The sequence below is a fragment of the Hesperophylax consimilis genome, chromosome 20, assembly GCF_061612785.1.
Source record: "Hesperophylax consimilis isolate HC1 chromosome 20, BYU_Hcon_1.0, whole genome shotgun sequence".
Lineage (NCBI taxonomy): Eukaryota > Metazoa > Arthropoda > Insecta > Trichoptera > Limnephilidae > Hesperophylax > Hesperophylax consimilis.
The window spans coordinates 5,197,848-5,215,399 of record NC_142855.1 but is presented as its reverse complement, the minus strand read 5'-3'; the positions used below and the strand labels follow the sequence as shown (position 1 = coordinate 5,215,399).

General features: G+C 38.2%; 1 protein-coding gene across 1 annotated transcript in view; it reads left to right on the top strand.

The window, feature by feature from the left end:
• The window catches only part of LOC149413961 (serine protease snk-like), a 30,133-nt gene extending 13,475 nt beyond the window's left edge, over positions 1 to 16,658 (top strand). The window contains exons 7-11 of the mRNA XM_089643796.1: positions 1,469 to 1,578; positions 9,393 to 9,545; positions 14,139 to 14,253; positions 15,123 to 15,254; positions 16,169 to 16,658. Of these exons, the coding sequence (XP_089499922.1) occupies positions 1,469 to 1,578; positions 9,393 to 9,545; positions 14,139 to 14,253; positions 15,123 to 15,254; positions 16,169 to 16,351 (693 nt within the window). The 3' untranslated portion in view covers positions 16,352 to 16,658. The remainder of the gene's footprint in view (positions 1 to 1,468; positions 1,579 to 9,392; positions 9,546 to 14,138; positions 14,254 to 15,122; positions 15,255 to 16,168) is intronic.
• Positions 16,659 to 17,552: the final 894 nt, after the last annotated feature.

Below are 17,552 nucleotides of genomic sequence, written 5' to 3'. Positions count from 1 at the left end.
AGTGTCACTGGTTCCAGATGGTTGGTTGGGATGCCATAGTGTCACTGGTTCCAGATGGTTGGTCGGGATGCCATAGTGTCACTGGTTCCAGATGGTTGGTTGGGATGCCATAGTGTCACTGTTTCCAGATGGTTGGTTGGGATGCCATAGTGTCACTGGTTCCAGATGGTTGGTCGGGATGCCATAGTGTCACTGGTTCCAGATGGTTGGTTGGGATGCCATAGTGTCACTGTTTCCAGATGGTTGGTCGGGATGCCATAGTGTCACTGGTTCCAGATGGTTGGTTGGGATGCCATAGTGTCACTGTTTCCAGATGGTTGGTCGGGATGCCATAGTGTCACTGGTTCCAGATGGTTGGTTGGGATGCCATAGTGTCACTGGTTCCAGATGGTTGGTTGGGATGCCATAGTGTCACTGTTTCCAGATGGTTGGTCGGGATGCCATAGTGTCACTGGTTGCAGATGGTTGGTTGGGATGCCATAGTGTCACTGTTTCCAGATGGTTGGTCGGGATGCCATAGTGTCACTGGTTCCAGATGGTTGGTTGGGATGCCATAGTGTCACTGGTTCCAGATGGTTGGTTGGGATGCCATAGTGTCACTGTTTCCAGATGGTTGGTCGGGATGCCATAGTGTCACTGGTTCCAGATGGTTGGTTGGGATGCCATAGTGTCACTGTTTCCAGATGGTTGGTCGGGATGCCATAGTGTCACTGGTTCCAGATGGTTGGTTGGGATGCCATAGTGTCACTGGTTCCAGATGGTTGGTTGGGATGCCATAGTGTCACTGGTTCCAGATGGTTGGTCGGGATGCCATAGTGTCACTGTTTCCAGATGGTTGGTCGGGATGCCATAGTGTCACTGGTTCCAGATGGTTGGTTGGGATGCCATAGTGTCACTGTTTCCAGATGGTTGGTCGGGATGCCATAGTGTCACTGGTTCCAGATGGTTGGTTGGGATGCCATAGTGTCACTGGTTCCAGATGGTTGGTTGGGATGCCATAGTGTCACTGTTTCCAGATGGTTGGTCGGGATGCCATAGTGTCACTGGTTCCAGATGGTTGGTTGGGATGCCATAGTGTCACTGGTTCCAGATGGTTGGTTGGGATGCCATAGTGTCACTGGTTCCAGATGGTTGGTTGGGATGCCATAGTGTCACTGTTTCCAGATGGTTGGTCGGGATGCCATAGTGTCACTGGTTCCAGATGGTTGGTTGGGATGCCATAGTGTCACTGTTTCCAGATGGTTGGTCGGGATGCCATAGTGTCACTGGTTCCAGATGGTTGGTTGGGATGCCATAGTGTCACTGGTTCCAGATGGTTGGTTGGGATGCCATAGTGTCACTGGTTCCAGATGGTTGGCGGTAAAAAATGATTAAAGCAAATGAAAAAACGAAAATCAGCAAACATTTTCTGAGCAATTTAAAACAACACTTGCTTAGAGATTAATATGAAGTTGTGTTGTGTTCCCAGGGACATATTGGAACAGGTCGGAGAGAAGAGATCTCCTGGCAGGTGATTCCAGTGATATTACTGAGTGACAGGTGGGTGCTGGGCTCTGCATTCCTCATTACATGGATTAGGTGAGTTTATTGTTTCTTCATTTAAAAATTCAACTCCTTGTAATAATGACTGCAAAGATGATTTGATATTTGAACAATCTCACTTTAAAGATTTAAGCGCATTTTAAACGATATTTCCCAAACTCTTGGTGTACATTGTGTCTGGAAACTCGTGGTATACGCGGCGAACTAAATAATTTACCTCACATAATTGAATGAATTGAGTGTTGCGAAGTCCTGTTTTACCTCGACCGTTTTGCATTTCATCTGTATGTATGTTTAGTTTGGGTTCAGAATGGTGGCCGTTTTAATTGTTCAGTAAAGATTACTTTCTATGTAAAATTGTCGTGTTTACTTCTTTATTTGCATTTTTTCAATATTATGGCACCTACCTGCCTGAAGAATATTTGAAAACAGAAATGTCATTGAGACCTTTTTGTATAAGCCCTTATTTGAAATTTAAAAAAACGGTACAAAAACCATATATTTGTTTTATAAGTAAACACGTATTAAATATCTACTAATAAATCTTATGACTTCAGAAGAAATTATGCTTACTATTAGCTTCACACAGGAGGCCCGGAGAAAAATAGTTCCCCTCTTTGGGGATGCTGTGTGGGGCGTCTTTTTAGGAAAGGAAGGATGGGAAGTTCTGGGAAGGAGGAAGGTACAAGGGGTGAATAGGAATCTGGGGGTTAGTTATGAATCCATCCCTCCCACTGCGGTGCGAGGCAATGTTCCGAGAGAGTCCTGTTGGAGAGGTCAAAAGGTCTCCGTCAACCAGTCTCTCCCGATCCGGCCTGCCATGCAGTTGGTGGGCAGACACATCTGCCGCCAAGACACCGATAAACCTGATGAACCGGGCACCCCTGCTAAGTCACCAAACGTTGCGAACCACTTGAGGTGACCTATGACAGAGGTGTTGGTTATGTAATAAATAGTTCTCGGGGCGGCGGTACCCACACCCACCTCAATTCACCGCGTATGCGACTTCTTTTCCAATTCTAAGAGCTTCGTTAGTTCAACTCTGTTTTTTTTTTTTTTTTTTGTTTAATTTATTTATTTTTATTTTTATTTTTTTTTTTTAAATACATGAACGGCTATACTGCCTTTTATAAATAAACATATAACAGAGTACAAAAGTAAGAAAAATAATATAATTACATAATAATAGTTTTAAACTTAAAAATAACATACAATTATTTTGTGTATCATTACCAAAAATAACAAAAAAAGAACAATGAGAAATATCATCACTTCATTTCAACATGTCCATATTGTGTATATAAAGTTACATTATGGAAAAATAATTTTTGAGTGCATGTTTATATTGCGCTAATTTAAAAAAATAAATGTCGCCGATGTTGGCATGTTCATTTCCCAAAATGTGTAATCGACTGATTGGTGAGTAATAATGTGATAATGTGTGTGTGTTATTATAGTAGAACGGTAGAGTCAGTCTATTGATAGCGCGACCAGGGCAATGAAATCGTATTAGTTCTATTAAATCAGGGGTATCCAGGACCGAGTGAATTATTTTATATAATATTAATAGATCACAGATTTTTCTGCGATCTGATAAATTAACGAGATTATTCCAGTTTAATAACAAATTATAGTCCACGGATTCTCTTGGAATACCTAATTTAAAATTAATATACCTAAGGAATCTATGCTGGACTTTTTCAATCGCTTGAATACGGATATTGTAATGTGGAGCCCAAATCGTAGAGTTATATTCCAAAATGCTTCTCACTAACGTTATGTATAAAATGCGAATAGTATCAATGTTACAAAATTGTTTGGTTATTCTAATAATAAATCCCAAAATCTTCATTGCTCTATTAATAATATTAGTTATATGGCTAATAAATGTAAGTTTTGAGTTAAAAATAATACCTAGATCATTTATTGTTTCTACTGAGTTTAATATAATTTTGTCAAGATTGTATTCATAAATTGTCGGTTTCTTTATTTTATAAAATCTTATTATTTGACATTTACTAATGTTAAGTGCCAGTTTATTGCATATACACCAATTAAACAAGTTGTTTAATTTTTTTTGTAAAATTATGCAATCAGAAATATTTTTAATTTTTTTATATAATTTTAAATCATCAGCAAATAACACGATATCAAAATCGGAAAAAACGTCTACTATGTCATTAATAAATAAAATAAACAGTATTGGTCCTAAATGGGAGCCCTGTGGCACACCACTAGTGGCAGAAAAGGCATCCGATATTACGTCATTTAACTTTACAAACAGTTGCCTATTTGCTAAATAACTCTCTACCCATTTAAGAAAGTTCCCGGTTATACCCATACTCCATAATTTATTTATTAATATTTTATGACAAACTTTATCGAACGCCTTGCTGAAGTCAGTATATATCGAATCTACTTGACATTTATCTGCAAAGGCATTCGCTATAAAGTTTTCATATATTAGTAGATTTGTCAGAGTTGATCTATTCTTCATGAAACCATGTTGAAACCTTGTTATAATCCCATTTAATTTAAAAATAATTTTATCCAAAATAATTTTTTCAATTAGTTTTGGAATAGTTGACTGTATACACACAGGTCTATAGTTGCGTATATCGCATTTGTCACCTTTTTTAAATATGGGTGTGATGTAACTATTTTTCCATGCAATTGGAAAATATCCCGATGACAATGACATATTAAAAATTAAATAGAGGGGATACGACAAGGCATGTATACAGTGTTTCAATAGAATTGGTGGTATTTTGTCAGGACCTGAACTTTTTTTTATATCTAATTTGTTAATATGGGTTTTAATTTCATTTATATCTATGTGAATGTTAGAAATTTGTAAATTGATGTTAGATGAAAAAAAAGGAATTTCACTATTATCAATTGTGTTGTCATATACATCTTTAAAAAATGAAGCAAATAAATTAACAATAGTTTCCGCATTATTTCCATTTATGCCGTTATAATACATGCTAGCAGGTATATCTATTTCATTTCTTTTTAATGACTTTGAGTACTTCCATAAAGTGTTGATGTCGTTATTTGCAATTGAATTTTCCACATTATTTAAGTATTCTTTGTAACAATTTTTAGAAAGATCGTGACATTGGCGCCGAATTGAATTGAATTGAATATAATCTTTAATTGATTTAGAATTTTTGTACTTTTTATGTATTTTCTTCTTCAATAGAGTCAAGTCAATTAAATCTTTACTGAACCACTGAGGGAAAACATTATTTTTACATTTAATGTAAGGCACACTTTTTTCTATGATATTGTGAATTATTTTATAGAATACGTTGATATTTTCGTTAATATTTTCTTGTTTTAAAAAAGTCCAATCAGTAGCATTTAAGCATTCATTAATATGATTAAAATCAGCTTTATTAAAATTGTGAAGTGATTTTTTGCACTGTAGATTTGGTATTTTATTTAGTGATACGCTAATATTTAATGGAGGATGATAGTTATCTACAGGTAATATTATTTCACTTGATTTTGCTACAGTTACTGAAGTATCACTTGAAAATACCAAGTCCAGTATTTTGTTATTACAATTTTCAATTTTATTTAATTGTGTTAGATTTATAAAATTTGACATGCTTATAACTTCTTTGTTTATAGTTGACAATCCAGCGTTTTCTATACCTGTCAATTCCATAAAGTTTTGATTCCAAATGATGTTCGGAAGATTAAAATCGCCAGTTATAATTATTTTTACTTTTGGATATTTTAATTGTTAAATTTCAATATCTTCAAAATGCTTAGTATAAATACTTAAATCCGATTTAGGCGGAATGTACACATTACCCAATAAAATTCTGTTTTTACCTGTATTAATCATAACAAATAATTGCTCTATTTCAACGTTTTTTGTATTTAACTGTCTGGAGACAATATTTTTCGCTACTGCAATCAGAACTCCACCACCTCTTCTTTTATTGTTTTTAATGTCATCGTTTGTAGATTGATTTCTATCCCGGCGGAAAACGTTGTATCTTGACATTCCTAGTTCTGCAGTGTGAATATCCGGATGTAACCAAGTTTCTGTGAAAATCAACACATCAAATATTGAAGTAGTTATTTCTAGTCTGAGAGTGTCCAGTTTAGTTCGAATTCCTCTGACGTTTTGATAATATAGGTAACAGTGATTTAATTTATTGTGTAGTTTTTTGGTGTATGCTGTTGAACGATTTTCGGAATAGAATGAACATATTTTATCGTGAGATTTGTTTCACCGCTATTTTTCCGTTGTTCTAATTCTATTATCAGATTCTTCATGAGATTTCGTTGAGTTATTGTCAAGTCCGGTTTTATCTTAATTCCATCGGTAATTTTAAATTTATTCCGAAGAATGTATTTTACTTGGAAAGAATCTTCAAATACCACTTTAATTGGTCTGATGACTCCAGGTTTTTTAGCACCAAGTCTGTATATTTTTAGATTTTGTGTTGGTATGTCATCAATTTTTTTGATAGTGGATATTATTATTTTTGAGTCATTCGTCAAATTTTCTTCTTGAGACAACTCACTTTCCGGTACGTTTAGAAAGATTGCATTTTTCGATTTTTCCTTCCTTTCTTCCAATTCCATTATGGTTTCACAAAGGTCTGGAATTTTTTGAGTCTGTTGATTTTGAGACAAGTTTTTGTAAACGGCGAGTTCACCTTCCAACTTCGCCATTATAGCCGCCATATGAGAAATTGAAACCATGATGTTGTTGGACTCCGGTATTATTTTTGCAATCTGCTCTTTGTTAAATTTATTATTAGGGTTCATCATGACATTTGTTAATTTGTCAACTGCTTCCTTTGCAATTGTGACGAAATTAATAGATTCCATATTAATTGAGATATCTGAAACTTTTCGTTAATATTTTTGAACCGCACAGTGCAACACCCCTGATTTATATTGGAATAGGTACTGCACAGGTAATGTTTAATATAGGTACCTGCCGCAAAGTTCACACTGTATTATTGGCACATTTATGATTAATTTCGCCTTTTGCTTCGAGCAATATTCAAGAATATAATTTTAATAATAAAATTGATAATTCTCACCGTAATAGGTAGTATGTTTACGTAATTTTAAATAGCACTTTCTTTAACCTATACTGGTAACTGTTTTAAGCCACTATTATTAGTATAAACACTATTTAATAATATTATTATGAAAAGGTTAAGGAATACGTGTACTCACTTTGACAGTTGTTGTAGTTTTTTGCTTCGTTAATAAGCCAGTAATTTTGCATAACGAACGACATTATTAAAGAAGATGTGTATATTGACAGTTAAACGAAGCTTATCTGATGCTATGGAGGCCTAAAATATGTTTATCGGGCGTCGGATCATTTCTTATCAATTGTTGACCATATATGACATATGGCTTTATCGACTGACCGTGCTAGACCTCCAGTAACTTTAAGAGATACAGATTGCTTTTGGAGTGTTTCTCTTGTATTAAGTAAGTACCGGTATTTCAATGGAAGATGCTCCGGTTAACGAGCATCATAGATCCTTTGGCACCGGCGCATAGCCGTGAGACCCGCCAAATATTTTTACACAGTTATCACATTTGTCTCATGAGAACAGGTTGTTTCAAAGATTGTCTTTTTATTAAATTCTACAGCTTGGCTGTGTTTGTTCCCTCCTAAGATATGGGTTTCTTCAAGACCCTCTTCAAGAATTACTTTCTTTCCTCAAAATAACCGACAACAGTGAAATTATTTTCCCGAGGCCTAGTTTAATAATGTCTTTTTTTTTAAATATTTCTGATTTTGGATCAATTTTGAAAATATCGTTTTTGTTAATCCTTAGCCATTTGCCAACCACTCTAGCTAGTTAACTGAAAAGGCACGGACCGCCACTGGTATACACTCATATAACTGTAATATACATTCAAATGATGTAAGCCTGACTGCTCTGTGCTTACGTTAAACCTAATGTTAAATACATTGAGATACCTAATATGAAGTGGAAATTACAAACAGTACAAAGGATAACAAAATGATTGTATAGTTTTTAAAAGAATAAGGCCGTCGTCCCACGGATCAGGAACAAAACGACACAGGGTTTTAAAGCACTCGGTTTATTTCGATTCCTTACCGACCCGTGGGACAACGGGCTAAGATAAATATTTAATTTTAGAGTAGAACCATTTATTTCTCACTGAATCATTCTCGGGGGAGGTACATTCAAAACATTCCACAAAATATTAATAAAATATATTTTTAATTACCCCCCCCACTATCAGACTAATTCAAGACTTTAAAGTCCCTTCCCTGCAAATCTATTTATATAAATAAAAACGAAAATGTTAGTTTGTTCAAAGTTCTTCTGATTGCTTCGTTATTTTGACACAACGTTGCATTCGAATACGCTATATAGCATATTGATGTCACCTGTGACAGGTAAAACATGTTTTCTTCTTAAAACAACGCCATCTGTTGGACGTAAAAGCAACATGCGCCATTGTTTCTCTATCTACACAGACAGACTGAACCACAGCAACGCGTGGCGGGGTACTGCTAGTTATTTATAAAAAATAGCTCTTTTACAAATTCACTTGTTTTGATGATAAAAACATAAAACCACTTTCGAACAGAAATAAACTAAATATTCTTGGCTGAATAACTATCATAACACAACCACAGACCAACCATTTTATAAAAATATACTCGCTGATGTACCATAGGCTTTCCATAGAGTTTTTCTAAATCTTATGTAGACTGTAGCCTTCCTCTTGTTTTGAAGGTAAAGTGTGCAAAATTTCACCGATTTCGGAATAAAACTGTAGATTTATATATGTATGAAAGTTCCGCCGGTTTTCTCCCCGCGGCCGCCCGTGACTCCTTCTTATTATTATGTTTATATTATATGTCTGACCATAGTAGAAAAGGAGATGAGAAGTTAGTTTCATGAGGATTTGTCATTTGGTGACAGATATAGCACCACATGACCCGACTGGTTTTAAGCCACGCATTCCGTATTTCCACCAATTTATAACACATTTCTCTTGAACAATTTAGAGTTCCTAAAATACCTATAAATTGTTTTTGAAGATAATATTTATACATTTGAGTCGAAACGGTAACTATAGGAAATTCCATCGATCGAAAAAAATCTCAAAGTGTGCTCCGAAAATGATAACAGACCAATTTTGTTCTGTTATTTAACATGTCGTAGGTATTAACAAAAATCACAGTGTTTCTTTAAATACAACTTAGGAATTTTTAGAAAGAATTCTTACTAAACGAATCGTGTTTCATTAAATATTTTAACAATTTTCGCAAAATTATTGTCGTTTCATATCTCCCTTCAAACAATCTTCTTCATCTTTTTGAACGCTTACTACGGAGCCTTAAGAACTCTCTCTCTCTGTTCGAAGAGTAAAGTTAGCGAGATGAGTCAGTAGTTGAACAGAATCAATTCCGATATCGACATATATATATTTAGTTTTTAAGAAGTTGCTTTTAAACAGCATCTTTGTTGTCGCTAGTATGGTACGCAGTTATTTTATTTTTCACTCCATGTTTACAAATGATACACCATAGTGTATAGCTACACTAAATTCTGCTTTGTAATACGAGTATGTATGTACCGACTTATATGAATGCAATTTATTTCAAGACGCTTTGAAATTAACGATTTTGTAATGTATTTAAAAGAATAAAAAATTGAATTGAATTGAATCAGCGGTTTTCCTTTGAAATATAAAACCATAACAAATATATTATGGTGGTGAATCTCAGATGACGTAGTGATTGTATTAGACAATTAGACCTACTTAAGATGCACATGGCAATGTTAATATAACCTGCACTTCTTTTGTTTCAGCTCAGAGAAGTTCGTCGGATTGGGGGGGAACTTTACACCTCAGTACAACCCTGACGCTATTTACAATGTGATAAAAACACACTCCCACCCACTATACAACAGGACTTACTCACGCGCGTATAACGACATCGCCCTTCTGCAGCTTGACAGACAGTAAGCTTTTCCTAATTATACTAAACATTAGTAAAAATCACAAAACAAATAAGTTCATGGGTGCGACCGGAATTTAAAAAAGAACATTTGCTATTACGGTGTTTACTCTAGCAACTGAGCTATCTCCCGAACCTTCAGACCTGCCGCACTTCTTCATTCCGTTTTATACACATTTAAGTGTGTACATATTATTTTATCAACATTACAAGGCTCTCGACAAGCAATCCGGAGGTCGGAGGTTCAAATAGAAAATCTTATTTTAACAATTTATTATGTAGTACATTTGCAGTACTTTATAGAGTGGAATATACTCTCAGTATCGCCCCGGTGTAAGACTACCATTCAGAATTGAAACGTTGCTTGAGGTGGCTTTAGCCGTGTTTGCTGACCAGATTTAAACAGCCAGGTACTTTCCCACCTTCCTCTTCCCCATCTCCTAGGTTAGTTCCTTATAACTTATTAGCAGGAATAGTTCCACCTGTATGTGTATAGTGCCACCTCAGTGTAGGTCGACCAACAAACACTCCTATGTCCTGTCCTATCTTCCATTCTTGCTACATGCCCTGCTAGCGGAACAGGCCCACTGTTGCTTCACATGGTCTGATGCTCTGTAGGGAACTCGCGAGCATACAAGGGTTAGTTCAAGCAACGCCGGTTCCTTATAACTTATTAGCAGGAATAGTTCCACCTGTATAGTGCCACCTCAGTGTAGGTCGACCAACAAACACTCCTATGTCCTGTTCTATCTTCCATTCTTGCTACATGCCCTGCTAGCGGAACAGGCCCACTGTTGCTTCACATGGTCTGATGCTCTGTAGGGAACTCGCGCGCATACAAGGGTTAGTTCAAGCAACGCCGGTTCCTTATAACTTATTAGCAGGAATAGTTCCACCTGTATAGTGCCACCTCAGTGTAGGTCGACCAACAAACACTCCTATGTCCTGTTCTATCTTCCATTCTTGCTACATGCCCTGCTAGCGGAACAGGCCCACTGTTGCTTCACATGGTCTGATGCTCTGTAGGGAACTCGCGAGCATACAAGGGTTAGTTCACAGCAACGCCGGTTCCTTATAACTTATTAGCAGGAATAGTTCCACCTGTATAGTGCCACCTCAGTGTAGGTCGACCAACAAACACTCCTATGTCCTGTTCTATCTTCCATTCTTGCTACATGCCCTGCTAGCGGAACAGGCCCACTGTTGCTTCACATGGTCTGATGCTCTGTAGGGAACTCGCGAGCATACAAGGGTTAGTTCAAGCAACGCCGGTTCCTTATAACTTATTAGCAGGAATAGTTCCACCTGTATAGTGCCACCTCAGTGTAGGTCGACCAACAAACACTCCTATGTCCTGTTCTATCTTCCATTCTTGCTACATGCCCTGCTAGCGGAACAGGCCCACTGTTGCTTCACATGGTCTGATGCTCTGTAGGGAACTCGCGAGCATACAAGGGTTAGTTCAAGCAACGCCGGTTCCTTATAACTTATTAGCAGGAATAGTTCCACCTGTATAGTGCCACCTCAGTGTAGGTCGACCAACAAACACTCCTATGTCCTGTTCTATCTTCCATTCTTGCTACATGCCCTGCTAGCGGAACAGGCCCACTGTTGCTTCACATGGTCTGATGCTCTGTAGGGAACTCGCGAGCATACAAGGGTTAGTTCACAGCAACGCCGGTTCCTTATAACTTATTAGCAGGAATAGTTCCACCTGTATAGTGCCACCTCAGTGTAGGTCGACCAACAAACACTCCTATGTCCTGTTCTATCTTCCATTCTTGCTACATGCCCTGCTAGCGGAACAGGCCCACTGTTGCTTCACATGGTCTGATGCTCTGTAGGGAACTCGCGAGCATACAAGGGTTAGTTCAAGCAACGCCGGTTCCTTATAACTTATTAGCAGGAATAGTTCCACCTGTATAGTGCCACCTCAGTGTAGGTCGACCAACAAACACTCCTATGTCCTGTTCTATCTTCCATTCTTGCTACATGCCCTGCTAGCGGAACAGGCCCACTGTTGCTTCACATGGTCTGATGCTCTGTAGGGAACTCGCGAGCATACAAGGGTTAGTTCAAGCAACGCCGGTTCCTTATAACTTATTAGCAGGAATAGTTCCACCTGTATAGTGCCACCTCAGTGTAGGTCGACCAACAAACACTCCTATGTCCTGTTCTATCTTCCATTCTTGCTACATGCCCTGCTAGCGGAACAGGCCCACTGTTGCTTCACATGGTCTGATGCTCTGTAGGGAACTCGCGCGCATACAAGGGTTAGTTCAAGCAACGCCGGTTCCTTATAACTTATTAGCAGGAATAGTTCCACCTGTATAGTGCCACCTCAGTGTAGGTCGACCAACAAACACTCCTATGTCCTGTTCTATCTTCCATTCTTGCTACATGCCCTGCTAGCGGAACAGGCCCACTGTTGCTTCACATGGTCTGATGCTCTGTAGGGAACTCGCGAGCATACAAGGGTTAGTTCACAGCAACGCCGGTTCCTTATAACTTATTAGCAGGAATAGTTCCACCTGTATAGTGCCACCTCAGTGTAGGTCGACCAACAAACACTCCTATGTCCTGTTCTATCTTCCATTCTTGCTACATGCCCTGCTAGCGGAACAGGCCCACTGTTGCTTCACATGGTCTGATGCTCTGTAGGGAACTCGCGAGCATACAAGGGTTAGTTCAAGCAACGCCGGTTCCTTATAACTTATTAGCAGGAATAGTTCCACCTGTATAGTGCCACCTCAGTGTAGGTCGACCAACAAACACTCCTATGTCCTGTCCTATCTTCCATTTTTGCTACATGCCCTGCTAGCGGAACAGGCCCACTGTTGCTTCACATGGTCTGATGCTCTGTAGGGAACTCGCGCGCATACAAGGGTTAGTTCAAGCAACGCCGGTTCCTTATAACTTATTAGCAGGAATAGTTCCACCTGTATAGTGCCACCTCAGTGTAGGTCGACCAACAAACACTCCTATGTCCTGTCCTATCTTCCATTCTTGCTACATGCCCTGCTAGCGGAACAGGCCCACTGTTGCTTCACATGGTCTGATACTCTGTAGGGAACTCGCGCGCATACAAGGGTTAGTTCAAGCAACGCCGGTTCCTTATAACTTATTAGCAGGAATAGTTCCACCTGTATAGTGCCACCTCAGTGTAGGTCGACCAACAAACACTCCTATGTCCTGTCCTATCTTCCATTCTTGCTACATGCCCTGCTAGCGGAACAGGCCCACTGTTGCTTCACATGGTCTGATGCTCTGTAGGGAACTCGCGCGCATACAAGGGTTAGTTCAAGCAACGCCGGTTCCTTATAACTTATTAGCAGGAATAGTTCCACCTGTATAGTGCCACCTCAGTGTAGGTCGACCAACAAACACTCCTATGTCCTGTCCTATCTTCCATTCTTGCTACATGCCCTGCTAGCGGAACAGGCCCACTGTTGCTTCACATGGTCTGATGCTCTGTAGGGAACTCGCGCGCATACAAGGGTTAGTTCAAGCAACGCCGGTTCCTTATAACTTATTAGCAGGAATAGTTCCACCTGTATAGTGCCACCTCAGTGTAGGTCGACCAACAAACACTCCTATGTCCTGTCCTATCTTCCATTCTTGCTACATGCCCTGCTAGCGGAACAGGCCCACTGTTGCTTCACATGGTCTGATACTCTGTAGGGAACTCGCGCGCATACAAGGGTTAGTTCAAGCAACGCCGGTTCCTTATAACTTATTAGCAGGAATAGTTCCACCTGTATAGTGCCACCTCAGTGTAGGTCGACCAACAAACACTCCTATGTCCTGTCCTATCTTCCATTCTTGCTACATGCCCTGCTAGCGGAACAGGCCCACTGTTGCTTCACATGGTCTGATGCTCTGTAGGGAACTCGCGCGCATACAAGGGTGGAAACTGTGATATATACCTAGCGCAGACCCTTGAAACATCGCAGATAGTCTGAATTCACGACAAATCAGTTCTTATTTTGAAAATAATGACACTTAAATTCAAAACCAAAGTTCTGGATATGATTTAAAATTTTCACGTCTTTAATTTACAGTGATTTCTTTTTTGGGGTATTATGCCATGTTGCGCTAACTCCTTCTTTAGCCAACATTTCGGACAGCATTATAGTGTCCATCATCAGGGCAGATGTGTAATCGAATGTGAATTTACATGTTTATTTGTAATTACTGTAATGCTGTCCGAAGTGGGCTAAAGAAGGAGGTAACGCAATATGGCATAACACCCCAAAAATAAATCAAAGTTCTGGAGTTCATTGAACCAGAGTTACGGACAGAGTCACAACCGACATTAGAACCTATTTGTAATTATTATTACAATGTTACAGTCAATAATCTGTTGAAAAGTAATGTCACGATATTTATTATTTTTATGAAATTTTATAATTTATTGTTACTTTATTACCATTATTTCCAATGTCAAATAACAGGTGACAGGGTCTCAAGAGTGTCATGCGTCATGCGTCATGCGTCATGCCGGAATATCGGCATACCGCACCTAAAGGGTTAAGGAATATTATTGCATTGCACTACCACTTCAAAGTTTTACAGAAATAAATTATATAAATTTCAGGGTAACCTTCACAAGCAGTATAATCCCAGTCTGTCTCCACACCGGCACAACTCTTCCTGACAGTGGCTTCATCCTCACTGGGTGGGATGACTCACTCACCATACCTCCCCAGAAGGTTAGAACACATTTCTCTGCCAATGACCAAGAATGAACAATGACCGATGATGTGATTACTATATTATGGACAGCTGTGGCTGGTACTGAATGTACATTTGTTTAAATAGATATCTAACCCCGCAGGGGTAGGCAGAGAGGATGGACCGCCACACAACTCTGTTTTAACACACACTCCTCGCTTCATGCACATTCATACATAGGTTCTGTTAATCTGAATCTTGAGATGACCCAAGTACTTGCCATGTCTACCTTGGGAGTCCCAGACTCCTTCTACCATCCGCTCCTTTCTCCGTACATTCGCTCTACATGTCAAACCCATCTTAGGGTCCCTTTATAAAACTTTTCCACAAAGCTTACATTATTGAATTCTTCCCGATCTCCACATGTTTATGGTATTTCTACCACTCTGGAGAGGAGAAATGAAATGTTGATTAAAGCACACACTTAGAAGTAGCTGCTTCAAATCCTCGCGTGTAATTTCACGATAAATTATTAATTTATTAAAAGTAATGTACATATATATTTGTGGCACGTTCCAGAGTGGAAGATACTCTCAGTATCGCCCTGGTGAAAGATCTTCATCCTGATCAAATGTATCTTGAAATGGCTTTAGTCGTGTTTGGTGACTAAATCTAATTGGTCAGGTACTTCTTCACCTTACTCTTCTTCATCTCCTTCGCCTCCCCACTTCTTCGATTGGGGATGTCATAGTCCCACTGGTTCTAGACGGTTGGGAGTAGTTGAGAGACTTGTGTAGTATTTACATTAAAAAACACATTTTTTCAAAACGTCACTTCACATTGTAATACTATACGGATTATTCTCATTGGATTAAACAATTAGTTGGTACGTTTTTCAAAATTTCAGACGACAATGCAGAGAGTATCTCAGGAGGAGTGCTCTAGAACATTCCCCGCTGACAGCTCTTACCACCCTGCCGGTGTAAAACATGACCTGGAGATTTGCAGCCGCCCAGTCAACACAACTGGAGAATGTCCGGTATGTAACACTGGGATGCATTGTACACCAAGCTCATTATAACAAGGGTGTTTTTTTATTATTCAATATTGATAATAAAACATTGATGTAACAAGAATTTTATAAATAACAAAAGAGTAGTCCCGCTGCCTGCCCCATGGCAGCTTGTCTACAGGTCTACCATTTTTTCAATTTAATTAACATAACACATAATAATTTTGCATATAAAAATTAGTTTTAATTTCTTAATAATGTCTATATTATGTAATGTAACATTCAATCTTTTAGGACGGGTTGTTTCACAGAATTTGAACAATTCATCAAATTTCAAAGTTGATTTTCAAGTTCTGTGAAGGTTCTATTCAAGTTCTGTTAGTATTTCAGCTTTGTGAAGCCCTTGGCCAGTAATTATATAATAATAGAACTTGAATAGAACCTACACAGAACATGAAAATCCACTTTGAAATTTGATGAATTGTTATTATTCCGCGAAACAACCCGTCCTTATTCTTCTTCTGATTGCTCTCTTCTCTCGGAATGTATCTACTATTAAGGAGAAACGACTTCCTTAATTAATTCCTCCCGTGGATTATCATTTGGGTAACTTTTTCATATTATATGATTAAGTAGGTAGGTATATAAGTACCTACTAGTATAATTAATTAATGTTACTTCTGAAAACTTATATACCTAGGTAGGTATATAAGTTTTCAGTGAGAGAAAAACGAAAACATACATTTTTTGGGAGCGAGGACTTTTATTCACAGAACTACTAGGGTTAGGTTAGGATAGGTTAGGTTAACCAAACCATTTCCATTGATCATGAATGTAAACACTGACCACCTACCGGTTTTAAAGAAGCGATTAATTAATTAAAATGAATTAATAATCTGCCATTTGAAGTGTGTTCACTTTATCACTTTATTTGTTCTCAGGACTGGTACTACGGCAGCCCGCTGACAATATCCAACAGCCCCAGGGTGGCCTGTACTCACCTGCTGGTGGGGTTGGCATCCTGGTATAACACTTCACCCTGCATAGTGACCAATACGCGGATATCTACCTTTGTCTCTTGGATAGAGGGTATTGTGTGGCCTGAAAGCGGTGTTGTTGTTTAGGACCGTGTTTTAAGCAATTTGTAATTTTTTTTTCACTCTGCATATAATGGTATCAATAGAATTAGTTAAGGGGGACAGTTGCCCTAATCTCCCACCCAGTGTATACAGGGTGTCTGGAAACTTGTAGTACAAGCGCAAACTGGCGCATCTACGTCACATGGAAAACCGAAAAAATACTCTGGTTTTGTTCTATCAGAGCAATTCAATTCTTTTGTTACATTTTTTCTATTAAAACCTTTTTTAACCGGGCCGACGCTTCGACACATTTTAAAATACTACCAATTAAAAAAAATTATAAATTCCAACTTCTGTCTCGATTTACTCGAAAATGGAAACTCACATAATAAAAAAATACTTTTTTGATAGGTTCATCAGTTTCCCATTTGTACTATGAGTTTCCAGACAACATGTATTACAAAAATCTCACACAGGCAAGGCCAGTGGGTAGGCATACTTGGGATTAGTTAAAGGTACTTAAACATGACTTATTGTGGAATGTAGGTACATACCTATTTTATTTCTATAAAAGGAGATTTTTATGATTTAATAATATCAAAATCATTTGTTTTTTTAAATTGTAAACACGTTTTACAGAAGAAAAACATATTTTTGTAATATTGTTTCTTATACTAAACTTAAGTTCAAAAATGGTGCACTTAAATTTTACTTACTTCTATCTGAGTAATAAAAATTAAAATTAAAATGTTATCGACCTTATTTTGCTACTTTAAAAAAACCAGTTTACTGAAGTTATATAACAATTCTGAGGTCAATCGGCCAACTAGTTATTGAGAAATCGTAGTTGCCGATTTGTATTTGTGCGTGTAAAATGGATGTACCACTGGGTGAGATAAAAATGAAGTAATTGATAGTTAGCAGCTAATCAGCCAACCCAGGGCCAAGAACAACTTGTTCCTCTCTCTTGGAAATTGGATTATAGTCAGTTTGGCATTCTGTCCTTCAGTTCTTGTTACTTGTTTCCTTCTCACTACTTGTCAGTACTCATACTTCCCTCTATTCTATAACTCTATCATTTTATCAATATATCACTATTCAGTTTGGACAGTCTACACTCAATTCTAAAACCTTTTCTTTCTAGACAACAACACCGCATTAAGTAAGGTTGGGATGATGGGTAGATACTGCGTGCAAATGAATCAAGAATATGTTTTAGTGTTTTGTGAACACCTCACTAGGAGAA